Here is a 27,670-nt window from a genome sequence, read left to right on the forward strand (position 1 = left end):
CTAGACCTGCAGGAGGAGCTTCTCCCAGACAGCCCTGTCAGTCTCACAGCACCCATCCTCTCCCTGAAACTCGTCCCCAACATCATCGTAGTTAGTACTGTCAGGGGCAGGGGCTCCTTCTTCAGAGGGCAGTGTGTGCAGGACCCTGTCCACTCCAGGGCCAGTGTGGGGTACACCTGACAGAGAGACACAGGTATCTTAGCTGATATAGAGTCATTCCTGTCCATCAGCTGTCCTCTGACTGTCTCCACTGAAGAGATAAAGCTGCTTAAAAAAAACAGAATACGACCTACAGTTACATTTCTCTCTTTGTGAACTTGGATGCTACAAAATGAATGGCAATCTATCTCCCTGTTCTAAAAATGCTCCTACTGGCCAGGAGATGCTGTTTTTAGCCAAGGGAATCTCAGAACAATTAAAGTTTCTAGAAACAATTGAATGGCAAGCTCTCTTAATGAGATTCAAATATTAAACTCCGAACTGGTCTTTACAGTTGATCTGAACAAGGAGTTCTCACCTTTTGTCTTTTTTGGACTATTAATTGACACTTAATCATTCACCCGGAACCAACTTAACTAAAGTAGACTGAGGTAAATGTTATGGTTGCTTTGATCACTGAATCTCACATCCCTACATCTTAGCATACATCTCCTTGCTTTGAAGGCCCTGAAAATTGGAAATGTTGACAATAGCCAGGCGTATCTAGATTTTTTAAAACACTTCCATAGTCACAATAGTTTAGTGAATGGACGTTTTAAGTTGTTGTAATAATCAGAGATTGTAACAGTACATTGTGAGAGTATTTGCTGATTTTATGAACCAATCTAAATAAACAATATACAATTTATTGATAGAAGCATGACATGATCTGCAGTGATACAAATGGCTGTTAGTGGAGTAATGGTTGGAGTAAACAGAATAGTTGTTACAATATAGTAGTCAATAGCCTTGATGTAAGTAAGTAATTTTCCATATAAAATTGTATCTTTTAGGAAGAATTGATGATTTAGTGCAGATTTGACTTATGCTTATGAAGTACTAATTCTCTAAATACAGTGAGGAAATACTTTGACAGTATTTTCTGGATTTATTATTTCTCCCTGCAGTCAGAAAACACAATTCCTGGTCTTGGGGATTCTGAAGCTTTGTTCTGCCCAGACCTCACTCTCTCAGAATTGATTGGCTGCTGATCAATTTAAATCATCTGTTTGGCTGGGTGTGACAGTAGGTGGGTTTCAATGAGACTCTAATCTATGAGATCAACTCTCGTAGCAGTACAGTCTCTCAGCCTGTATTGGCGAATATTGATCCCTGCGGGACAGAGCAGAGTGAAGGCACTACTACTGCAAAACGTCTGAAGCCCCCTTGTCATGGATGAGAGTGGCACAGAGATGGATTACTTGTGGTTATCTTCCCATCCCTGAACTACCTCACCCACACTGAGTCCCCTGGCTGTAGCCCCATTTACCTGAAGTGGGGTCTCCCTCACTGTCCCCCACATCACTGTATCCAGAGGGTGTCTCGTCAGAGAGGAGTCTCCCTGTGAAACAAAGAGCAGGTCAGTAATGGCTCTGTCATTCTGACACAAACTGGCCTGTAAGAGAGCTCTTCTCTTCCAGTTAGTGTTTATTTGCTGGTGTGAAATTAGGTTGTAACTAATTTCTAATGACAAAGGTTAGTGCAGGCTGGTACAGGGCGTACTCATAAGTCTTATTTATAATAACTCACCTGACACAGTGTCTGGGCTCTGGGGCAAAGTTACAGCATCATCATAGTGCTCTGGAGCCTCTTCTTTCACAGAGCACATCTCTCCTGAACCACACAGAGACAGGTTTACTGTTACAAATCAGATTTAACCTGTTAGTCCGGATCGCGGTAACCGAGGGGCACTCCTGTCTCCCCAGATGACACTTTATATTATTAAGATAAATGCAAGATAAACAATGTTTGTTTGAAACCACTCCACAAATTTTCTCACATGCACGTATTCTCCAATATTACCACCTGAGCGAGGGCAGAGTGCAAGACCCGGAAATATATAGCCCAAGGGAAAGACAGGGACCGGAAGGACAGCAGGCAGGAAACTAGGGACAGGACAGAGAAGGAGCACCCTCTGGCTGCAGAGGGTGTGACAGTACCCCCCCCTTCATGGGCGGCTCCTGACGCCCATACAAATAAATAAGCTGCACAGCACTGGGGGGAGGAAAAACCTCATTTAACTGAAAAGAAACCTCCGGGAGTCCACGGCTGAGAGCTACCCCCTCCTCCGGGGTAAAAACCTTTATTGGGTGGAGGAAGGGGGGTCGAGTAGAGCTCCGGAGACTTAAAACAAAAAAGTACACAAGCACAAACACAACAGACAAAAACCTGGGAAAGACCAGGGAGACAAACCACAAAAAACAGATAGCAGGGGGGACCAAAAAGGAGGGGAAACCAGGAAGAAAAAAAATCAAAACAAAAGGCAAAAAACAAGAAAAAACAAGAAAAAACCCCGGCGAAAAATACCGCAGACTGGGCAATGGGCACGTTCACATTCTAATGCTGATATCGGAGTGGACAACCTGAGGAAAGCCAGACCGTAGTCGCTCACAGACACAGATTCCCGGAGTGATATCCAGCGAAAAGAATGGAGGAACGGCAGAACTCACCAAGCTGATGCTGATATCGGAGTGGACAACCCGAGGAAAGCCAGACCGCAGTCCGCTCACAGACACGGATGCCAGGAGTGATATCCAGCAATCAGAATGGGAGAGCCAGCTCAACATTCAATCACTGATATCGGAGTGATCTACCCGAGGAAAGCCAGGTGCAGGACCCGCTCACAGGCATGGAAGATCGGAGTGATATCCAGCGATTAGAATAGAGGAACCAACTAATAATAAACAAAAAAAAAATAGCCCAGAGCAAGAGAAAAAAAAAACTGCGGCAAGACAAAAAGCGCCGCTCGCGGGGTCAGAAGGTGGCTCAGTATTCTGTCACGGACGTCCAAAGGGACTAACCGTGGGGAGCAGGAGAGCGGAAAAAGACCCATATGCGTAGCAGCGAGACGGGAAAAAGGCCCGGGCTCGATAGTGCAAAGAGTTCAGGAATGCTGTATAGAAACCTATGCCCTCAGGGAGCGGACGTGGGGCGCCCTGGTACTAGGCGGGTCTCAGGACATCCAAACGTCAATGCTGAGCGAGGGCAGAGTACAAGACCCGGAAATAAATAGCCCAAGGGAAAGAGAGGGACAGGAAGGACAGCAGGCAGGAAACTAGGGACAGGACAGAGAAGGAGCGCCCTCTGGCTGCAGAGGGCGTGACAGTCCCAGATTTTTATCCAAGCTAGTAGTCACCTAGAACAAGGTTTTCAAATCATTCCCAGGCCCTTGACATGCATATAGTTGAAAAATCTGACCTCTGAAGACCAAAAAAACATGTTCGCCAGCTGTTTTTTGGGTTTTTTTTTTCATATGTTTGTCTGCTGAGTGGACACATTAAGAAATATAAGAAATTTGACTATTCACACTCAAAGCCAAGGGGGTTAGCTTCAATTTTAGACCTGCTATGTCCTGCTGCAGAGATATAACAAATGTTTTAGGGGGAGGAAATTCCAGGCGGAAATTGTCTAAATATGTCAATGTTAATAAGTAGTTGGAGACCTGGGAACATGGTTATATAATAAATTTCACATAGCTCTATTTTGTTTAAATTAAAATGGTGAATGACAACAGAGTAGCCTGTATCAGAACAAAAAGCAATGGTGTGAATCATTGTTAAATATCTGAAGAAGAGCTGGACACTGGCAGCAGAACAACCCAGAGAATAATCCAGACTCAGTGTGATGTTCTGTGCAGTGCACAGAGAGAGTAAAGAGAGTCAGACTCACTGGGATTGGTGCAGGATTTCTCTGTAGGATTGGACTGAAATAACCCACCTGACAAGGCATCTGGACTGTGAGGTATAGTTACAGCATCATCATAGTACTCTGGGGCCTCTTCTTTCACAGAGGACATCAGCTCTCCTAAAGCACACAGAGCACAGCTTCACTGTCACACAGCAGAACACATCTCATCTAGAGCACAGGACTCCTGGAGCTCCTCAGAATACACTGATTAACTGAACATCACACTAGAACTAAAATTCCAGACTAAATACGGGAGATCAGGGAACCTGATTTCTAATCCTATTCACTTCCATAATAAATATAAAACTACTCCTAGATTTTAACTTATTTGGGCGGGGTGAAGATGTGAAACCTATGAGATACTGAAGAGGAGCTGGACACTGGCAGCACAGTGACCCAGACTGATAGCGCAGAGCTGAGACCATAGAGAGTCAGTTTAATGTGACTGTTGCTGAGTAACTGAAAACCCAGTATTCAGAGGCTGAGATAAAAGGGAGAGTAGAGAGTCAGACTCACTGGGATTGGTGCAGGGTTTCTCTTTGGGACTGGACTGAAATAACCAACCTGACAAAGCATCTGGTCTCTGAGGTACAGTTACAGCATCATCGTAGTGCTCTGGGATCTCTTCTTTCAGAGAGGTTATCGAGTCTCCTGAACCACACAGAGACACAGAGAATGTACACTTCAGGACTCTGACTCACTTTACCACAGTGCTCCAATCACTTTTAACATTAATAACAAACTGATGTTCATATGAACTGCAAAGTAAGTAAAATATGTTTTCTATGTAGTTCTAGTAAAGTGCAATTCTAAATGCTTTGTGAGATAAAAGTAAGGCAAAACTCCAGGGTGAGTCTTATAAACAGCAATCAACAGAATCTTTAATAATTAGGTCAGGATGCTGGTGTTAATATCTCATCTGAAAGGCAGTGTCTATTGCCTTTAGTTTCCCAATCATCATAGTGGGACAACGATCCTGAATTCTGCTCCTGAGGGAAACAGTAACTGTTGCATCAACACTAGTTAGAGCTGCAGCCTAACTATTCTTTAAAGGTATCCTCTCCCTCTACTGATAAAGTCTAGTTTTGTTTTGTCTTAGCCTCTGTGTTCTGTAAGATCAGGCCAGCATTAGGCAACACTGAAGAGCAGAGTTAATAAGGTGTCAAACACCAGAGGTTATATTTGTAAGATTCAGGATTTTCTGCACAAGTTCTCTAGATGTCAGCCTGGTTTGGGATGAGAGTGAGTACTGGACTGCAGATGCCCCACTCCCACACTGATCCCCCTGACTCCATCTCCCCTCACCTGGTACTGGGTCTCCCTCACTATCCTCCACATCATTGTATCCAGAGGGCAGCTCGTCAGAGAGGAATCTCCCTGTGAACAGGAGGACAGATCAGTAATACCTGCAGTCAGACAGCAGCCTCACTGTCCTCTACTGGCTGTTCCCACTGTGTGAGAAGCCAGAGTGTGAAAAGTAACACAGAGTTTGTTTTTAGATCAGGCACAGTGCTGTGCTGATTTTCTTTACTCATGTTGACATACCTCTTGAGAAAGAACTACTATCTGAAACCAGTGTGGTGAGATATTCTACAAGTGTAAGTCTTCAGATCCTCCTCAGAGGGTGAAGACCAATCACACCTGAACACTCTCTCCACTCACCTCTCCCGGAGGTGTTGTAGGTTCCCTCTCTGGCCAGTTTGTACTCTATTAGCTCGTAGACAGCATCATGATAGGGGGTGTGTGCTCCCTTAGATAGGGCTGTGTTAGGAAACAAACACTCAGGGTTAACATGCAGTGAGGGGAATATAAGGTATTCAGTTCAGTGCTAAACTTTTTCTTGGGCATCTGTGCACATAAATATTATAATTCTTCACATCTGCAAATTTCTGCAGATCTCGATCTTAGAGTAAAGTCCACATATCAGTTTCATGTGAGTGATAGTAGTGACCACCAGAGGTCACTAGTTCCCTCCCTACCTTTCCTCAGCTTCCTGTTGTGGATCAGCTGCCACACTAACAGGGCCAACATCACAAAAAGCAGAGCCCCCAGTGGCAGGAGGACCGGGAGCGAGACGGAGAGGCCTCCCAGAAGCTGTGTCTGGGGTGTTGTCCTGGTGCTGCCTGAGGGAGAGGGACACAGATCAGAAAATTATCTTCTGTGTCTTAATCTTCAATCTCAGTAGTGATCTCATCTGGACAGAGATTAGAAACTGGGGATTTACCTGTTTTCACTGAAGAAGTGCTGGTGGAAGTAGGAAGAGCTATAATAGAAGATAAAATGGTTTTTGATGACAAGATTCACAACAATTCTTCTGTATTTCTTGACAAAAATTAAACAGAGAGGCCACAGTTCATAGAGAGAGCAGTACTTCTGAAAATCATGCAATCTGCCAGCAGCATCATTTAGACAAACCAAAATGTATTTTATTCCCTTCTGTCAACTGCATTACCTGTTCTCACTGGATGGCTTTGAGATTCCCAACCTGAAAAAAAAAGAAAAGGGATGGGTCGAGATTCAGAGAGTATGAAAGAGAGATGATGAGCCAAGACAAACACACACTGCACTAATATAGAGTATTTAATGGCCACAAGGGCTCATACTAATTGTTTTTCTAATAGGCAGAATTTGTATTTGCATCTTCATTATTATTTACATTTGTATTCCTGTACTGAGAGCAGCCCCAAATACCCTGGGACCTCCAGCAGCTCCCACTCACCTGTACAGATGACCCCAGCGTCCTCCTTGTGCCGACAGTCGCTCTGTCCCAGGGGAGGGTGCCAGCAATCCCACAAGTGGAGCTCACTGCCCCTGCAGTTCACCTCGTCCAGCCAGATGGTGCTGTTTCCTGGTCCGAATGATCCGTTTCCCACTGCGCTCACTGCGTCTCCACAGCCCAGCTGTCTGCAGACCACCTGGGCATCTTGCAGGTCCCAGGAGTCGTCACAGACTGTCCCCCAGGAGCTATTGTGATAAACCTCCACCCTCCCAGAGCAGGCACCTCCTCCTCCAACCAGCCTGAGGGGCCACTGGTCTAGTGAACAAAATAAAACTGATTAACAGACAGAGACACAAACCTCACCAGCCTGAGGGGCCAGTAGTCTAGAGATAGGTTTGACACATCTTATCCACATCAAAGCAAAATACATCTCGGCTACTGTCTGGTTTGTGCACAGACTATTTGTTATTTGTGAAACAAAATTGAAGAACACCTCCTCCTCCAACCAGCCTGAATGGCCAGTAGTCTAGGGAACTAAATAAACCTGATTAACAGACACAGAGACACAAACTCCACCAGCCTGTGTTCCATTCTATGTTCCTCCTTCCTGGTTTGACACATTTAATAAACATCAAAACAAAATACAGCTAGTCTACTAGTCTGCTAGTCTACTAATTCAGTGCACTGACTGTATTTGTTATTTGTGAAACAAAATTTAAGAATTGAATTATTTTATCAACATACAGACACATTTTGTAAACTCACTTGAACATGTTTCCTGGCCTGAGGCTGTGGAACAGGATTTAAAACTCCGGGGCACAGACTTCTTCTCTTCATCTAAAAGAAGGAAAACCCTGTTCATTTCAGATTAATAACTTTTATACTGGATATTCTGACATTAATGAGTATCATGTCAGAATATGTTAGCTGCAGGTATAAGTACTTGTGCAGTCATTACTTCTTCTTTTTTCTTTTGTATTAGATATTTATTTACTTTAATTTTTAATGTATGGATTGTGTATATAACAAATATTAATTGCAACTTGAAAATGCTGTGACTGCCAGCTGTAAAGCTACAAAATATGGAAACTGTGTGAAGGTCTGAATACATTTGAAAGATACTTGTGTAACCACTGGATTTAATGTTTTACACACTGTGGGATTAGGGATTAGAAACACTAAACTCTGTTCAGGGGTCTGATAAAACTAACATTCATCACTTTTGACAAGTGACAGCTCACCTTATGTCCTATTTAGCAGATTGTTCAGTCTCAGAAGTGGGAAATATTGTAATCAGTGTAGGCATCCTCTCACGAGGCACCAATAAATGTAGGGGTTTGTGCATTTACTGGGACAATTATTAATTGTAGCAGTAAGTCACAAAATGATTCTTTGATGGCTATTAGAATCAACCTTGCGGGATAACTCAAACGACACACACGCACAGATACTATTACATGAGAATACATTTATTAATGCATAAATGTGCATATAAATATAACAGATCTTATAGTGAGGGTTAGCAGAATACAAAAGGTATATTCAATCACGAAGAGTTACAAACCAAGAGGGACATAGATTCAGTATATCATTCATTTAGACCGTTTCGTAAATTAACTTGGTTACAACTTCCACACTAGATACTCAAACAAGTACATAACTCTTAGGAATTAAATTGATATCAACTGGTTAGGATAACAATTGAATTCTCGAGCTGTAATGCAGTGAAGTTGAATACTGATCCAATCTGTGTGGATTCAGATCTCCTGCAGACACAAAGAAGCAGTGTCAGGCTTTGTTGCTGTGTCCAATCGGTGCTCTCTGGCCCGGTGCGAGGCAGTGCTGGTTCGACATGAGAGAAGGATAATGTCACGGAGGTCCAAAGGGACTAACCGTGGGGAGCAGGAGAGCGGAAAAAGACCCATATGCGTAGCGGCGAAACGGGAAAAAGGCCCGGGCTCATTAGTGCAAAGAGTTCAGGAATGCCGTATAGAAACCTATGCCCTCAGGGAGCGGACGTGGGGCGCCCTGGTGCTAGGCGGGTCTCAGGACATCCGAACGTCAATGCTGAGCGAGGACAGAGTGCAAGACCCGGAAATAAATAGCCCAAAGGAAAGAGAGGGACAGGAAGGACAGCAGACTGGAAACTAGGGACAGGACAGAGAAGGAGCGCCCTCTGGCTGCAGAGGGCGTGACAGATAAGGAGGGAGAGATTTCTGCTGCGGTGCACTGCTGATGCTCTCCGAAGACCGGCTAGTTAGTGTTGCCTGAACTAGCGAGTTTGTGCACAGAAGAAAAGTGACTGCAGGTCCAAGAAGGTCACACTCTTTAGACAGGAAGAAGACCGGTTCGTTCCTGATGTAGCCCTAGTTCTGAATACTGATTCAGCTGTCCACAGTTCCGACCGTAGTTCACTTGTTGATCAGGTGAGCTTTCGCAGTGGGTTCACGAGCCTTGCTGCTGGGCTAACCTTGGGTGGATCCTTTGGTTATGCGTTGGCAACCTCTGTTCTCGACTCTTAGAACAAAGGAAAGTCCTGCACTCGGACACACTGGCCGTTACGTGGTGGTCCGAGCCGAGTCTGAGAATTTCCAGGAGGAGCTGAGTCTGAGAATGTCCAGAAGGCTCGCTGAGGAAGCCCTGTGCTGCTTGTTTTACCTGGAGGAACTACAGTCGTTCATTGGATGAAAGTTTCATGGGCATCAGAGACCCACGTGGGGTTAACCTGCCCTACCAGGTCCTGATTAGCTGATGATGAGTAACAATGCACTCTGACCTTAGAGTTGTAAACAACTTTGGATGAGACTCCCTTGGAATCTCCCAGACAGTAAGGCACCAGAAATGACCATTTGTTAGGGTGGTTGATGTGTCTCAGCCTTTGGAGTTGTTCCTTATCAGGACACTCTGTCAGCTAGAAAAACACCTTAGATGTGAACCAAATGAAATGGCCTCTCTGTATCCAGCACCACTGAGATGAAGGAGAGAGGGACTGGCAAGGGAGCAGCAAACTTAATTCCTGTATTTTTAATAAGCCTTGCTGCTACATCAGTAATGGGCAAGGCTAAACAGATATTGTGTGACTCAAGATAAACACCACAAATACAGAACATTATTTGCTAGGGATAAACAATATGAAATCACTTTTACACTTTTACAACTAGTGCTCTTTGGCAACCGCTACCTGTTGTGTACAGATCGAACATTACTTTCTCTTCAATTAAGACATTTAAAATTCCCTTGAAACTCAAAATATTTTATTTGTTTTTGTCTTTGATAATAATGATAATAATGACAAGCATGTTAGTCTCAAACATCATTTTTAGATTGTAATAAGAGCCACTAGGTACAGTTTTTGTGAAACTAATCAATTGTTGATGTGTTTAGGTGTTTAGGTGCCAATGTTTCCCCCCCTGTTTTGTGCAGATTTATTTTAAATTAGCTTCTGGGCCATCCCATCATAATCCTAACCTTCACAATTTTACTGTCCACAACAGACTGTGGTCAAATACAGTGAAACACTGGGCTGTCTGTAATCTAGTCATGATCTCTTTCCCCTGTTTTTTCTGATAATAATGAAAAGCATGTTAGTCACAAACATCATTTTTAGATTGCAATAAAAGCTACTAGGATTAGTGTTTATGAAACCAATCAATCATTGACGTGTTTAGATGTCAATGTTTTCCCCACCTGAAGACAGATTTATGTCAAATTAGCTTCTGGGCCATCCCACCATAATTCTGACCTTCAGTGTCTTACTGTCCAACACAGGGTGTGGTCAAATACAGTGTAACACTGGGCTGTCTATTTCATTTATCAGTAATGATCTCCTTCCCCTTCACCCTCTTCTTCATATACACACACATCCAGCCCCTGACGACCCTCAGACAGGTTGAAGAGGGAGTTCTTACCTGAGCAGGTGATCAGAGCCACTTCAGAGTCTGTGCACTGGGTATGATTCCAGGCAGAGGAGGGGCAGTGCCACAGCGTGGAGTCATGAGGGCGGCATTTCAATTCATCGACCCAGTGAGGAGCGGAGTCCCGTCTAGGGGCTGAATCGACGACACGCCCACTCTTCCCACAGTTCAGCTCCTGACAGATCAGACTCACTGTGACCTCACTCATGCTATTTGAGCACACGTTGCCCCAGGTGCCATTGTAGAAAATCTCCAGCTGACCAGAACAGCCCTCGGCCAGTCGCAGCTCCTTGAACTCTGGGGACACACAAGTGGACAGACTGAGAGAACCCTGCTCTGAACTGACACAGGCTTTCTAGATTAAAGACCTCAGATAGAAACAGTGTGTCTGCGAACTACTGTGACATTAGGATATCATAATCTTTTTTCCCAAAATCATATTAATGTAATGTAATGGAATGTTGTTTTTCAATAAAAAGCAATGCAATGGTGATATTTGTTAAAGTTAGTGCCAACATCAGTTTGTAAATTTTCTGTAAATTACAATCCAAATTGAGAATCTTTTGATTATGTTAAGACTTGCATCATCCAGGTGGATGCTGCACATTGGTGATGGTGGAGGGGTGTCCCCATGACCTGTAAAGCGCTTTGAGTGAAGTGTCCAGAAAAGAGTTATATAAGTGCAAGCAATTATTATTATTATTATTAATTATTATTAAGCACCCCATTACAAATACAATTACAATTACAATACTATTTCAAATTCAAGTTCAAGTTTATTGTCATTATACTTATATACAGGTATATGGTATAACGGAATGCTGTTTAGCTAGCTCTCAAACAATACGGAGTACAAAAAAAACAACAGTACAATTGTGTAATAAAAGAAAGACAGAGACAACAGGCTGTGTGCAAAAACAGCAACAGGCAATGTGCAAAACAACAACAATTTGTTTTCACATTACTGTCCCTGCTCTTGTCTTGAACTGGGGATACTGTACTTGCTCCTGGCACCAAACACGCTGTTGTATGAACACAGTCCTGGTGTGATTGGAGACCTGTACCTGAACACACCACTCCCACGTCCTCCTTGTGTCCACACTCATGCTGTCCCCACCCTGCTGAGGGACACTCCCACAGAGATGACTCGTTCCCCAGACAGCCCAACTCGTCCAGCCAGATGGGTCCAGTTCCCTGGCTGAAGGAGGCCGGCACTGGGGCACTGAGGGCCGCCCCACACTGGAGCTGCCTGCACACCACCTGAGAGTCTGCCAGGTCCCAGGAGTCATCACAGACTGTCCCCCAGGATCCATTGTGATAAACCTCTAGCCTCCCAGCACAGTCGCTTCCTCCTCCAACTAGCCTGAGGGAGTGCTGGTCTAGGAGCAGAGAGTCAGAGGTCAGTGCAGTAGATCTAAGAGATCACTGTGACCTCTAGTGGGAGATAATTTGCTGAACATCAGCTAAGGGACAGCAGATGCAGTGCAAGCAGCTTTTATGTCCTGCTGCCTGACTGTGTGTGTTAGAGAGGTTTAGTGGAACAGTGTTGAAAACCTCCACACACACCTGCTGCCTCACAAAGCCACAGTCTGAGATGAGTAACAGAGATACCAACACACACTGAGAGCCCTGGAGATACAGAACAAGGACCGGTTCATACCTGGTGTTACTGAGGAAGGAACAGAGGAAGATGGGATACCTATCAAACACACAGAGAGAGAAAGTGGAGTGTGAGCTGTGTGTGAGAGGAGCAATTTAACACCAGCAATGAAACTATAATAAAACAGAACTGACTAATGACAAAATGAGTCATCATTCTCACTTTACCATTTCCAAGTGAATCGTTGCTACTTTTCGAGTCTGTAAAAGAGAAGGAAGGAGCTCATTACTGTCCACAGGATTGATCTTTCACCAGTGGAGTGTCGTGTCAGTTGTGTGTGTGGCACAAAAATTACTTCTATTAACCTTGAGCTCCGGATTCTCACTTTCTCTTTTGTGCAATACCCTGCTTACTTATGCTCTGGGTTAATTAATGGATTAATTACAGATATCAGGCAATTCCATATAATATAATATAATATAATATAATATAATATAATATAATATAATTACAGTATACTGAGTTCCAGGACATTCTTTCATCGGTGATGTGAATAACAAAAAAAAATCTGTATTTTTAGTGAAAATACACTGAAATGCATTAACAAATAACAGTTGGGCATCTCTATAATTTTACTGGCTGTATGTAACAGAGCAGTTATTTGGTCAGTCATGAAGACAGTGTGCTGCTGTGTGTAAACACATGATTTTTAAAAACTTGATTCTCACCAGAGCAGATGACTCCTGCGTCCTGTCCATGAGAGCACCCTGCTCTCCCCCAAGAAGAGACAGTGCAGTGTGAGAGATGGCTCTCATTGCCCCAACACTCAAACACATCAGCCCATACTTGTCCAGTGCCCTGTCCAAACCAGGCCTGTCCTGGAGCTGCTACAGCCTCCCCACAGCCTAGCTGCTGGCAGAGAACACTGGTATCTCTCAGGTCCCAGTACAGGTCACACACTGTCCCCCAGTCGCTGAAGAGCCACTGTAACTCCACCCGGCCAGAGAAGGAATCTGAGCCATTAACCAGTTTGTACCCTGTGTATCCTGCAGACAGGACAAGAGGAGAGAGAGCAGACACAGTGTCATAACACAACAATATCCTGCAACATCTAGCAGTTATCCTCAACTCACCTTCAAGTATACAGTAAACCCTCAACATAACATCACTGATGAATGGAACTCTAGAGCTCTTCACTGAATAAATCCACAGTACTGACTCAGACTCAGAGTTATACTAACACTGATGAATGAGGCTTATTCAGCTCTTTACTGATTAAACAGCTGTGTGAATTCAAGGGCAGAACAGAGCGGGTCCAAGTTATATTTGTTATTTCTGTTTTTCTTTTAGAGAACAAATCTAAACCATTTTACATATAATTACCATTACTCAGCCTTAATTTTACACTTCAAGAAAAAAAAACTGGATGAGACACTCAGAGCCCCTGTATCAAAAGACACAGGGCTGCTGCTGCTGCTGTATTGACATTGAATCAGGGGAGGGGTTATAGAGCAAAGACTACTGGGAAGGACGTGCTGCAGATTTATGTTGCAGTGAGCAGGTGACTGGCAGGAGTTGAGTGTTGTCTGTCTTTTCTAAACTTCTCTTATTTCACTTAGGAACTACATTAAAAATAAATGGAATCAATTATCCTGCTCTTACCAAAACATACCAGTCCCACGTTGTTCTCATGCGTGCAGTTCTGTGATTTTGTGGATGACTTTGGACAGGAGAAAATCTGAGATTCGTTGCCCTGGCACTGGAATTCCTCTGTCCAGACCTGTCCCCCCCCTTTCCCAAAATGAGCCCCCTTCAGCACCTGTGAGGGAATCCCACAGCCCAGCTGTCGACAGACAACTTCTGCATCCTGCCAGTCAAAGTCAGAGTCACACACTGAGCCCCAGGTCTCTCCATGCTGCACTTCCACTCTTCCAGAGCAGAGATTATTGCCTTCAACCAGCCTGACCCCTCGATGAGCTGGAATATCAGAACAATAACAGAGATCACTGTCCCTGACCAGCTCGATGAGCTGGAATATCAGAACAATAACAGAGATCACTGTCACTGACCAGTGTGACACCTCAATGAGCAGGGATATCAGAACAAAGAAACAGATCACTGTCCCTGACCAGTCTGACCCCTTACATGCACTCTAGAAAAGACCAAGACTGTCACAGCCTGGTTCTGCTGGAGCAGGACTGTCTAACCTGGGCACTGACAGACACTCTGGACAAGACCAGGACTGTCACAGCCCAGCACTGATGGAGCAGGACTGTCTGACCTGGGCACTGACAGACAATGTGGACATGACCTGGATTGTGTTTCTTCACATGAAAGCAGATCTCAGTGAAAGACACACTGTAATTTAATTCAGCACTATTCACACACACCAGGGTCTAGCAGTCAGCTCCTGGCTATAGTTCATTGCAAGAAAATTCAGGAACATCAGATCCGCATAGAGGCCTTTAAAGGCTCTTTAAGTGCCAATCTTTAAACTTTAATTCATCATCATGAGTATGGTTCAGTATAACCCAACCTATTTTCCAATATGACAGAGGAGGTAAGAGGTTAGACGTCCAATCTTCAATAGCAAAATCATTGAACAACTGGACTGAGCCAACAGAACTTGATCTTGTTCATTTATACTTATATACAATTCAGTATTGAGAGCTCATTGCACAAATCAATTCTGGGCTCATTTGTATCAGACTGACAGTTACTCAACCACCAAAAGTCTGCCCTTTGGCCAGCTGATACAGCACCTGAACACAGAACACACTGTAGCACCAAGCTCTAGAACACTGAGTCCAAAATATCATGAAAACACATTAAAACACACCTTAAACTGGCCAGATCACTGACACTGAAACACCATTAAAACACACCTGATATTGACCAGATCCACTGACACCTGGAGAGAAGGCAATTCACCCCACAGCACACCAGAACCCCAGCATACTCTAGCCTCTCCAGTGTTAAAACAGTAAGGGCAGACAGATAACTAAATATAGACTCACTGACCATAGTCTGGCTGTTTAAACTGACCGACACCCAATGTCCAGGGAAGACAAGGTGAACTACATGCTCAGAAAGTCTCAGACACTTCCAATTATCCTTCTGTACAAACACATGAATGAGAAAAATGAGTTTTCCCAAACTGAAGAGTCATGTGCTGAATTTACACTTTATCCTTCATATAGTTATAGAATATAATTATCAGTAAATTATAATTTATGTATGACATATATTTATTGCTTATATTTATAAATACTATATGATTTGTGTTTTAAAGGATTTATTTTTATGTTTATTAAGAATATTCCTAGCTAATAGTAGACAGTAAGAGAGCAGGAGGAATAACTGTAGGGAAAAAGTTAGTGAGAGCTGGTTGATAATTTATATGGTTTGGATTTATAAATAAAGGCACACAGTGACAGTGTGGAGTGTTCTCAGTGAGCAGGTCTTAGCAGGACAGGAGCAGTGGGAATGGGATGATGGACAGATGGATCATGATGATGGACTCTAGATCAGTGAAGGAGTTTTAATTGTCCTCAGTGCTGGAGGCTGAAAAGATGAAAAGATTCTATGTCTCCTACCTGAACAGATCACTCCAGCATCAGAGTCATGAGAAGCACCATAGTGTTTCACTTCAGTTGTTCTGCAGTGCCTCAGCGCAGACTCTGAACCTCTGCAGGAGCCCAAGCCTAGCAGGACTGATCCAGATCCTGGTCCAAAGTGAGATCTTCCTGGTGCTGAAATAGCAGATCCACAGCCTAGCTGTCTGCACACCACTGTAGCATCATCCAGATCCCAGATAATACTGCGAACTGCCCCCCACTCTCCTTTATAGTGAATCTCCACTGTTCCCTCACAGGGACTGGCACCATTAGCCAGCCTCACATCAGCACTGCCTGTGGAGAGAGAGAAAAGTATCATTACCATGTTTACAGGATATTTTGTATATTTATACTGCACATACTCAAATTATGTCAGACATTAAAATTTACTTTAACCTGTTTGACTGGATTGCTAGTCCATCTTCCTGTGAACTAGAAACTGGGGACACACAGAAGGTGGAACACAGAAAGTCTAATATCATTTCAGACTGTATGAGATAGTAGATAATCTACTAGCACAGTGACTATAAGAAGGGAGAGATTCTGGAGAGTTTAGCAGCACAGTAACTGTGTCACGTAACACAAGGCTGGGGGAGGTAGGACCCTGTGCGTGACAATTCAGGTATCTGTGGTTCAGTGCCAAAATGAGGGACGAAGACATGGTCTTGGACAAAAGCTAGGAGGTCAAAAAGCCGGGAAGGTTCCGAGAGCAGAAGGTACAAAAACGGGAGGTGAAGTCGTAGTCGAGGACAAGTAAAGAGTTGAATTGCCGGGAGAGTAGAAATCATAAGACTATTACTGGGAACGTACAAGTACGGAGCTCTACAAGTACGGAGCTCTTGTACTAAATGTATTATTTTGTAGAATAAGTTTGTTGACTGGGTTTTGGAAAGAAAGAAGGGTCTTTATAGGAGATGTTTAGGGTTTGAGGTGACTTTTACCCTTTGTAATTCTTTTTAAAAAGAGGGCAAGATGTAAGCTGAAGCCGGAGTGAGAACTGTGATTCTCACTGAAGAGAGTAACAGATGCCAAAGAAGTCAACCTGAGACAATCTCTCCAGGAACGTTTTTACAGAAGGACCTGAGTGTTTCGGTAGTGAAAGTGAATTGTTTAATTCTGCCCACATTTATTTTCACTTTTGTCTGTCTGCTCAGCCTGCTTTACTCAGAGCTCTTGGCTCCAGTATCCTTCTACCAGGTCAGTGCAACAGGTATCAAAATATATGTATTTAGTTAAACTAATAAAAAAAGATGAAATAGACCAAATGGCTCCTACCTGAGCAAAGCAGGGACACTTCCTGTCCATCACTACAGTTGATTGTCTGTGGAGAACTGCAGTTCACCAGATGAGTCTCATCCCCAGAGCACTGAATACCTGTCAGACACACAGCACTGTTACTGTCCCATACAGAGAGGAGTTATAGACTTGTACTACACAGCACTGTCACTGTCCCATACAGAGAGGAGACATAGACTTGTACTACAGAGCACTGAATACCTGTCAGACACACAGCACTCTTACTGTCCCATACAGAGAGGAGTTATAGACTTGTACTACACAGCACTGTCACTGTCCCATACAGAGAGGAGACATAGACTTGTACTACAGAGCACTGAATACCTGTCAGACACACAGCACTGTTACTGTCCCATACAGAGAGGAGTTATAGACTTGTACTACACAGCACTGTCACTGTCCCATACAGAGAGGAGTTATAGACTTGTACTACAGAGCACTGAATACCTGTCAGACACACAGCACTGTCGCCTGTACCATATACAGAGGGGAAATACATTTCCACTACAGATCCACAGCCCAACTGTCTGCAGACCACAGAGGCCTCTCTGTAGCCCCAGGAGTGCTGGAGGAGTCTACCCCAGGTGCTGTTGTAGTGAACCTCCACCCGGCCATCACAGTGACTCCCTTCTCCTGAAAGCCGGACTGCACCATCTAGAGCTGACAGGGATGAATCTAAAAAAATGATAATCAAGATTATTTTCAGTCATACATCAGTAAAACAAAACAAACTCACAGAGGGGTTATCCGGAATATTATTTTGTAAAATTATCTTGATACAACACAGCTTATTATGTCTGAACATAGTGTTTTAAAAATAGTCATAATATTTTTTTTAAATATTCTTGCTTAAGACGTTTGCTAGGGTGTGAAATTCTAATATGACACTTACTCTCTCTTCTAATACTATACTCTCTTCTAATACTGTAATTATTACATATATGAATATATAAATATTCACTGGCTGATGACAACTGTGCACATCTTTTCTTTTTGCCCTCCTTCACCTCAACTGCCTTCTTGCAGAAGCTCTTTAGATCATTCCTAATGAGTGAGGATGGGTATGACAGCACTGGGCAGGTGAGCTCAGCTCACTGGGACACTAAAAGGAGCACAACCTGTAGTGTGGACATCTGTGGCAGAGAGGTTGTGAATGAGGAATGTGAATGTGAACTGGCTTGTTTGTTCAGTTACACAGGGTGGGTGCAGCTGGAATTAGCAGCTGAGTAGTGTCCTATAGAACAGCATGAATGTGGGTAATGGAAGCTAAATAGAAAGCAGATGTGGATAGATAAAGTGGATGGATCTTGGGAACACAGTTGTGCTGGAGCTCTGTGGAGATGAGAGAGGATTATGGGAACAGAAGGCGGAGAGAGAGGTGATCATGGTTGTACTGTGGACTGTGGGAAAGACAGCTGGGTGAGAGGTGACAACAGATGTGCTGGAGCTCTTTGGAGGTTAGGCCAGTTTGAAAAGTGAGAAATATTTAGTGATTCTGGTAAGAAGATTGCTTTTACTGGCATTTTGAACAGTTGGTCTGATATCCCTGACTTGGAGACCAAGACCATGTAAATGGATTTGGTTGCTTCATGAGCAAGTGGCAGAAATTTGGATTAGACATCCTACTGATCTGTTATTTAAAGCTTTCTTAATTCTGAAAATGTGAATATGCATTGATTCTTACTAGAACAAATGACTCCAGCATCCTGCCCATGAGAGCAAGCAGCTCTGCCCCATGAAGAGACAGCGCACCAGGTGAGATGAGTCTCATTGCCCCAGCACTCAAACACATCAACCCCTCTTGATCCACTGCCTTGTCCAAACCAGGCCTGTCCTGGAACTGCTACAGCTTCCCCACAGCCCAGCTGCTGGCAGAGAACAGTGGCATCTCTCAGGTCCCAGTACTGGTCACACACTGTCCTGTATTCACCGCGGTACTGCAGCTCCACCCGGCCAGAACAGGAGTCAGGGCCGCCCATCAGCCTGTAGTCACTGTATTCTGCAGAGAGGACAAGTAAGTCAGGATCCATAAGCATTAACATCACTAGACTTTATACAAAGGACAGGAGAGTCAGGAGCTATACAGTATGAAATGTTATTAAGGTTGATTTTACAGAAGGTAGATTGTACAACAAACGTCTCAAACATACGCATAATTATTGAATGTTTAACTTCAAAACACAAGACCAATTATCTATCGCACTGTGAGAAATAAAAATGAATCATGAAAAGTGGAAATCACATGACCACAAAACCACTGCCTGCTGCAGCTCACTGACTGATCCAAAGAAATTAGTTTTTTGGCTCAATATGCAGTGCTCTGAAATGCAAAATACAAGCATATTAAACTTAGGCAAATATTTTTTTTTTTAAAGTGATGAAACACTTTCTAAAAAGCAAGGACATGCAAACAAAAAAAATCAGGACTTTACACCATTTTTTCTTTAGATATTTAATTAAACTAGATGATGACACAGTAGAAACACAATGCTCTCAAAGATCAGTGGGAAAGCTATGAGGAAGAAAAGTAATTATCCCACACTGCTCAGAATGTGATATTGAAGAGTTTATACAGCTGGGAATCAGTACAGACAGCAGTGCTCTCACCTGTACAGACCAGGCCGATGTCATTGCTGTGAGAGCAGCTCAGAGTGAGATATTGAAGTGTTTATACAGCTGGGGATCAGTACAGGCAGCAGTGCTCTCAACTGTACAGACCAGGCCGATGTCACTGCTGTGAGTGCAGCTCTGGTTCTCCCTGGTTGAGGTGGGACAGTCTTGGATTTTGGTCTCATTTCCCCGACACTGGATCTCCTCTGTCCTGATCAGCCCCTGTCCCTCTCCGAAATGAGCCCCTCTCAGCAGCTGTGCTGGAAATCCACAGTCTAGTTCACGACAATTTTCAGAAAAATTAGAAACTCAGTTTTGAATTTAATATAAAGAGGGCAATAATACTGCAGGGTAGAGGTGCAGAAGGATGGTGAAAAAATCATACTGCACCGAGGCCTTAAAAGAGAATAAAGGACGACTGACATCTAGAAAGTCAGCAGGAGCAGCTCCTGTAGTCTCAACAACAGTCAGAGAAACTGAAAACTCATGAACATTTATGAAACATTTAAACTACATCACTCATAGAGCCCAGAGAACAGTACTGTCACAGCCTGGTACTGCTGGAGCAGGACTGTCTGACCTGGGCACTGACAGACACTCTTGACAAAACCAGGAATGTCACAGCTTGGCACTGCTGGAGCAGGACTGTCTGACCTGGGCACTGACAGACACTCTTGACAAAACCAGGACTGTCACAGCTTGGCACTGCTGGAGCAGGACTGTCTGACCTGGGCACTGACAGACACTCTTGACAAACCAGGACTGTCTGACCTGGGCACTGATTAAACAACAAACCTGAAATTATTGAATTACCCTAATGAGCCCAGAACTATTCTAATTCATATTTATTTGTATCCAATGTTGTGCTGAGATCTCATCTCTCAATTAAATCTGAGCTCTTCTGATCAAGGCTGACAGAGACAGAGAGAGAGAATCAGCCCCTGGGCCAACTGCTACTGCTTTTAGAGTGTCCTGTCTGTGCCGCTTTGTTTTGCAAGAACTGGTGCACTACCTGTCCTTGATTGATGCTTCTCCTCTCAGTCTAATAGTAATATTCAATGCTCAATGGTTTTTCTAATTTCCGACCTCTCAAATCCAGGAGCTCTCTCTACATGCATGATCATCAGCCCTTCTGGAACTCTACCCTATTGTTGCCATCCATGTCTGGGGACACCAGAGGATGGGGGGAAGAAATAGAAATAGAACATTCTTATTTCATGCTGATAACAAATCCACCATTTTCATTACCGATAAAGGATGATCTTCTTCCCCCCAATTTCAAGCTTTTTGATCCTCATTTGCGCTGCCAGATTCTTGAAGGTAAATATATCAATTGTGTTTTTTTCCTATTAGACAGCTCTGAATTTGGTTACCGAGTAGCGGGTTCTGGAGAATTTGTTGTTGCTCTAAATCCTGGGATTCATGTCTTCACAGGTTTAACTCTGGGCGAATTTATTCTGGCTTTCTATTTTCAGGGATGCCATCTGTTCTTCCACTCTTCCAGGTGCCAGAAGTGGACAACTACTGCTGATATTTGTTTAAGTTCTTTGTTTATGCCCAATTAAATTTTTCAGTCTATGGATTTTTAATTTAACCATTCTCCCTGTTCTAATTACAAGCCTCCTTCAACATCTCATACAGTTTTCTGTTACCCATACTTTGTATCTGGCAAGGAACACCTCCCTGGTCTTTCCAAAGCTGTAGCCAATGCTCTTTCTAGTTCACAGTAACCTAAACTCTTCTTGCTGATGTCCATTAAAGCTCTCTTCCTCTTCAAGTTCCTGAGTTCCACCATCTTCATGATCTACCCACACAGCCTACTCTTCTGCCTGAACTACATGCACTACCTTCTGCACATTCCACCAGCCACCTTCATCTCCATTTTAACCTCGCTATTCTGAATGTTTTTTTCCAAGTGCTACAAGATCTTACCTCTGGGATTCAATTCCACCTCAGGCTTCAGTCTTTTCAATGTCCTAACGGCTTTATATTGCAGCACTCCATCTCGCAGTTCGTGGAATCCAGAGACAGGACCTCCAATAGCATCTTCTAGGAAACATACTGTATCTCCTCCAACAACCTCTGCATCTTACCCCCTTCTAGGATGCGTCTAACTGCTGTAGATTCAAAGAGCCGCAGAATTCACCAGTTTCACCATATTCTGTTTTCAAGAATCACGTGTTTAATTCTGTGACCTGTCTCATATCCCAAACTTTAACTTTCATTTCTATGCTCTTCCAACCCAATCCAGTTCACTGTGGATCCTTCAGTAATCTGAATTGAAGCTGCCACCTACACTGCCCGAGCTCACACGGATATTCAATTAAGACACTCAGCTGTCCTCCCTCCTCTGCAGTTGACCTTTACATTCTCTCAGGCATTTCAGCTACTCATTATCCCAGAGTGGATGCGATAGAATGCCCGGAGTGGGGGCGTCTGTTCCTCCAGACCACCAGAGGTTTTCCCTTGAATTGGCACCAAGGGTTTTTTCCTCTCCACTGTGCGGTCAGGCTCACACATAGCCTCTACGCATTTCTTTCCTGTTCTTTTCTCTTGCTTCTTTATTTTCTTATGCTTTGGCACACACTTTGTTTGTCCTCACAGGTGTTGGGAGAGAAAATGTTGGGCTGGGGCTCCATCTCTGGGGGGTAAGTGAAGCTCGCTTCCCCAACCTCTGGATGGCAGCACCACCTTGACCCTTTCTGGGGAGGTTCTCAAAAAGTGAGCCAGAGGGGACCCCAGCCACATTATTCTCGGTCCCCTGAGGGCTTATCCCAATTGCAGGGCGCCGCCTCAAATCCGACTCTCAGCAACTCAGGGGACTTCTTTTGTTTCCTTCTCAAGCAGCTTTCCCTTCATTCTCAACCCCTCAGCCGGCACCTTTCAATATATTTCCTCAAGTAGGGACACTCTTTCTCTTCCCCTCTTAAGGGATTCGTTCCCAGTCACAAAGCAGCACCTCTCATGCAACTCAAGGGGCTATCCCCTTTTTTCTATCCCCTGATAGCAGAGCCTGGTTGCAAGGCAGCACCTCTCAAAGTGACTCTCAAAGAGTCAGGGGAGTCTTCCTTCCCTGAGGGCCTAGCTCTCAGTCGTGAGGCAGCGCCTCTCTGCCGACACTCCGTGAGTCATGGGTGTTTGTTTTCATGCTTCGGAGGCTGCCAAGTCAGCCAATCCACCTGGGTTCCCCCCTGCGGTCCGGGTGCTACTTTTCTCTACTTTACCAACCCCTGCTTCTCCCCTTGAAGTAATTATATATTAAAGCCCTAGAAAAATTGGTAGGATAACATCATATACCCTTTAGTAAAAGCAATTGTAAAGTTGTGCTGATGTAACTATTTACCTTCCAAATTACACAACAAGTCAGATGTTTTTTTGATATTATGATTTTAATCTAAATTAGTTATCATTTAGTATGTTGTGTGAAAAAAAGTCTCCTAAAAGTCTAAATTTGTTATTATGTAGAACAGGTTTGTTGACTGGGTTTTGGAAAGAAGGGGGGTCTTTATAGGAGATGTTTAGGGGCTGAGGTGATTTTTTACCCTTTGAAATTATTTTTAAAAAGAGGGCAAGATGTCAGCTGAAATTGTAGTGAGAACTGTTGTGAGGATACCCAAAAGTAGAGATATGGATCCTGTGCAGCCGCAGGAGTAGCCGGTAGACAAGGCAACAAACTATCTGAATCGAGAGGCGAGTTCGTGGTCAATGGAAGTAAGGACGGTCGAAATCCAGGACAGACACCGGAGGCAAACAATCCAAGTCGAGAGGCGAGGTACGAAGTCAAATGGCAAAAGGGGAAGTCCAAAATCCATGTGTCATAAGGTTAGGGTATGCCAGGTAGAGCTCTAAGGGAGATAACTCAATACTGAGCAGCGGGAAGTGGGTTATGATGGTGTAGCGGCGAGGCTTATTAATAAGGAAGAATTAAGTGTTTCTGAGCTTTCCCAAATTAGGCCTCATCTCTCTGTTCATCTCTGTGGTGCAGCCACAGAGAAACTATTCATGCAGGCTGATAAGGTTTCCTAGGACAGCTCCCAAAGGGGGATGCACTTAGCTAAGCCTGGCTATCATGATCAATGGTCATCCATTGGTGCCTATCTGTCTAGGGAGTGCCAGATGGACATCTGGACTGCATTCCTAAGTGTCAGGAGTAAGTGACTCATATCTCACCTTGATCAACCAATCAGGGACTGGTAGGGCCGAGTAACCCACGTGGGACTCTGATGCCCATGGAACTTTCAGCCAATCGACGAGCTGAAGTTCCTCCAGGTAAAAACAGGCAACACAGAGAGCCTGTGAGATTCAGAGAGATTCAGAAGATTCAGTGGACTTCTGTGGACTTTTCTAAAGGGAATTCAAAGGAGAATTCCAGGGCAGGACAGCCCAGGAGCAGAATGCTCCCAAGGGCAGGACATTCTCGCAGCGCGCCTCCTGACCATCCTGAGACTCAGCCCGGACAACCATGGAACGGCCAGTGTGTCCGAGTGCCAGAACTTTCCTTTGTTCTAAGAGTCTAGAGCGGAGGTTGCCAGAGAATAACCAGAGGATCCACCCGAGGTTAGCACCAGCAGCAAGCCTCGTGAACAGGTCGGAACTGCGGACAGCTGAATCAGTATTCAGGACTTGCTTCCTCTTCTTGACTTGCTGGGATCCACAGTCATCTTTTCTCCTGTGCACAAACTTTGCTAGTTAAAGCCAACACTAACTAGCCGGTCAGTGAGCATCAGCAGCGCACCGTCGCAAGCCGCACAGCACAGCCTGGCACGGAGCCAGAGAGCGCGGATTGGACAGCAACAAGCCTGCAGCTGATTCTTTGTGCCTGCAGGAGATCTGAATCCCCAGAGATTGGATGAGTATTCAACTTCAATGCATTACAGCTCGAGAATTCAATTGTTATCCCAACCAGTTGATATCAATTTAATTCCTAAGAGTTATGTACTTGTTTTGAGTATCTAATGTAGAAGTTATAACCAAGTTCATTTATGAAACGGTCTAAATGAATGATATACTGAACGTATGTCCTCTTGATATGTGTAACTCTTCGTAACTGATTGAATATATACCTTTTGTATTCTGATAACCCTCTCGATAAGATCTGTTAGGTTTATATGCATATTCTATGTATTAATAAATGTATCCTCGTGTATTAGTACCTGTGTGTGTGCGTTGTTTGAGTTATGTCGCATGGTTGGATTCTAAAGCCATCGCAAGAATCAATTTTGTGATTTACTGCTACAATTAATAATTGTCACAGTAAATGCCCAAACCCTACAGAACTGGTGCCTTCAGAGAGCCACTACATTTACATTTTGGCTATGGCAACGTTACAATGGTATAAATAGCACAGGGTGCCGCACGGTAAAGCATGTGCAGGTGTGTTAACTCGTGCGGCGGCGCTTGCTATTATTAACCCGCTGCTGGTGCTGATTAGTTCACTTATGGGTTGATCTCCGCTGGCTGGCGGTCGTGACAACCGTGATTCTCACTGAAGAGAGGAAAGGATGCCAAAGAAGTCAACCCGAGACAAACTCTCGAGGAAAGTTTTTACAGAAGGACCTGTGTGTTTCGGTAGAGAAAGTGAATTGTTTAATTCTGTCCACGTTTATTTTCACTTTTGTCTGTCTGCTCAGCCTGCTTTACTCAGACATCTTGGCTTCAATCTTCTTCTACCAGATCAGTGCAGCAGGTATCAAAATGTATTTAGTTAAACTAATAAAAAAAGATCAAATAGACCAAGTGGCTCCTACCTGAGCAAATCAGGGACACTTCCTGTCCATCACTACAGTTGACTGTCTGTGGAGAACTGCAGTTCACCAGATGAGTCTCGTCCCCGGAGCACTGAATACCTGTCAGACACAAAGCACTGTCACTGTCCCATACAGAGAGGAGTTATAGACTTGTACTACACAGGACTGTCACTGTCCCATACAGAGAGGAGACATAGACTTGTACAACAGAGCACTGAATACCTGTCAGACACACAGCACTGTCACTGTCCCATACAGAGAGGAGTTATAGACTTGTACTACAGAGCACTGAATTCCTGTCAGATACACAGGGCTGTCACTGTCCCATACAGAGAGGAGATTTAGACTTGTACTACAGAGCACTGAATACCTGGCAGACACACAGTGTCACGTCCACCAGCAAGTGCATTCTATCCAGCAAACGACCTCTCGCTAATGAGGCCACACCTACAGGTAATTCCAGCAAGCGCTAGCTGATCAATTTACCAGCAATGACACCACACTAATGTCCGCACCCTCAACTGCTGGGATATTCTAACCCTCACTACCTTCAAGTCTGTGCTTGGTACTAGACTCTTTTCTAGGAGCTCCTACCTCACCATTCTTTACTGAGAAATACTCTTCCTGACTGAACCTCTGGCCTTCGATACTCAACCTTCGTCCCTTGACTTCAACTACAGCCAAGCATCTAGGTTAAGTAGCTATCGATCTCCTTCCCTTTTTACCCCTCTCTCCGACCCTCCGAAACTCTCAGAATAACGCACAGTGTTCTTCCTCTAACTCGTGGACACATCATTCGTAACACACAGCAGTGTTACCATGTCCCATACAGAGAGGAGTTATAGACTTGTACTACAGTACACTGAATACCTGTCACACACACAGCACTGTCGCTTGTCTCATACACAGAGGAGTTGTATATTTGCACCACTGAGCCACAGCCCAGCTGTCTGCAGACCACAGAGGCCTCTCTGTAGCCCCAGGAGTGCTGGAGGAGTCTTCCCCAGGTGCTGTTGTAGTAAATCTCGACCCTGCCATCACAGTGACTCTCTCCTCCTGAAAGCCAGACTCCACCACCTAGAGCTGACAAGGATGAACCTCTAAAAATCAATAGTCATGTTTATTTTCAGTCGCACATCAGTAAAATATAACAAACCCGTAGATGGGTTATCATAAATATTTTTTGTAAAATTAACTTGATACACCACAGTTTATGTCTGAACATAGTGTTTTAAAAATAGTAATAATATTTTTTTAAATAATGTTGCTTAAGAAGTTTGCTAGGGTGTGAAATTCTAACATCACACTTACTCCATCTTCTAATACTATACTCTCTTCTAATACCATAATTATTACATGTAAGAATATATAAATATTGACTGACAACAACTGTGCACATCTTTTCTTTTGATTTTTCTTCAAGATATTGAAGTGCTTGTACTGCTGAGGATCAGTACAGACAGTAGTGCTCTCACCTGTACAGACCAGGCCGATGTCACTGCTGTGAGTGCAGCTCTGGTTCTCCCTGGTTGAGGTGGGACAGTCTTGGATTCTGGTCTCATTTCCCCGACACTGGATCTCCTCTGTCCTGATCAGCCCCTGTCCCTCTCCGAAATGAGCCCCTCTCAGCAGCTGTGCTGGAAATCCACAGTCTAGTTCACGACAGACGACCTCCGCGTCCTTCATGTCAAAGTCGGCCTCACAGATTGTACTCCAGGATGTCCCTTGCAGAACCTCAACTCTGCCAGAGCAGAGACTCCTGCCTCCTATTAACTGCACCCCTGACATGTAACAAAACATTTGTACACATTTTAACAGTATTAGAGCACATTAACAGTGTGTATAATACAGTACGTCAAAGTAAAATAAAATCAGATAAATTATATTCTTTAGATTACCTGTATTAAATCATTGTAATCTTCAATTTAAAAGATCTTAAAATCATCACTTGCATTTAATCTAAACGTTTCTGAAGTATTAATATGCTCGGTCATGTTAGGAAAAAAAAGGAAAAATTAGAAACTCAGTTTTGAATTTAATATTCAAGAGGGCAATAATACTGCAGGGTAGAGGTGCAGAAGGACAGTGAAAAAATCATACTGCACCGAGGCCTTAAAAGAGAATAAAGGAGGACTGACATCTAGACAGTCAGCAGGAGCAGCTCCTGTAGTCTCAACAACAGTCAGAGAAACTGAAAACTCATGAACATTTATGAATCATTTAAACTACATCACTCATAGAGCCCAGAGAACAGTACTGTCACAGCCTGGCATTGCTGGAGC

The 27,670-nt window shown here is 43.9% G+C and overlaps 1 protein-coding gene across 1 annotated transcript; it reads right to left on the bottom strand.

Moving 5' to 3' along the window:
* Positions 1-27,074, bottom strand: LOC148812518 (antigen WC1.1-like). The gene is made up of 19 exons (XM_088908506.1): positions 26,864-27,074; positions 25,389-25,487; positions 18,806-19,030; positions 13,021-13,164; positions 12,346-12,378; positions 12,179-12,217; positions 11,583-11,897; positions 10,513-10,815; positions 7,370-7,441; positions 6,605-6,919; positions 6,338-6,370; positions 6,110-6,148; positions 5,865-6,008; positions 5,548-5,646; positions 5,191-5,262; positions 3,916-4,002; positions 1,729-1,812; positions 1,469-1,540; positions 1-176 (listed from the first exon to the last, which is right to left on the bottom strand). The coding sequence occupies exons 1-19, from the start codon at positions 27,072-27,074 to the stop codon at positions 1-3; spliced, it is 2,562 nt and encodes an 853-aa protein (XP_088764632.1).
* Between the last annotated feature and the right edge of the window lie 596 nt (positions 27,075-27,670).

The sequence above is a fragment of the Atractosteus spatula genome (genome assembly GCF_055471065.1).
Source record: "Atractosteus spatula isolate fAtrSpa1 chromosome 10 unlocalized genomic scaffold, fAtrSpa1.hap1 SUPER_10_unloc_2, whole genome shotgun sequence".
NCBI lineage: Eukaryota > Metazoa > Chordata > Actinopteri > Semionotiformes > Lepisosteidae > Atractosteus > Atractosteus spatula.

Bases quoted from the DNA above. Each gene is read 5' to 3' on its own strand.
- LOC148812518 (XM_088908506.1), bottom strand. From the start codon at position 27,074: ATGAAGGACGCGGAGGTCGTCTGTCGTGAACTAGACTGTGGATTTCCA. The intron at 12,218-12,345 runs GTAAAGTGAGAA...TGTGTTTGATAG, and splicing joins CAACGATTCACTTGGAAATG to GTATCCCATCTTCCTCTGTT. The intron at 4,003-5,190 runs GTGAGGGGAGAT...TGTGTGCTTTAG, and splicing joins TGAGGGAGACCCAGTACCAG to GAGAGCTGATGTCCTCTGTG.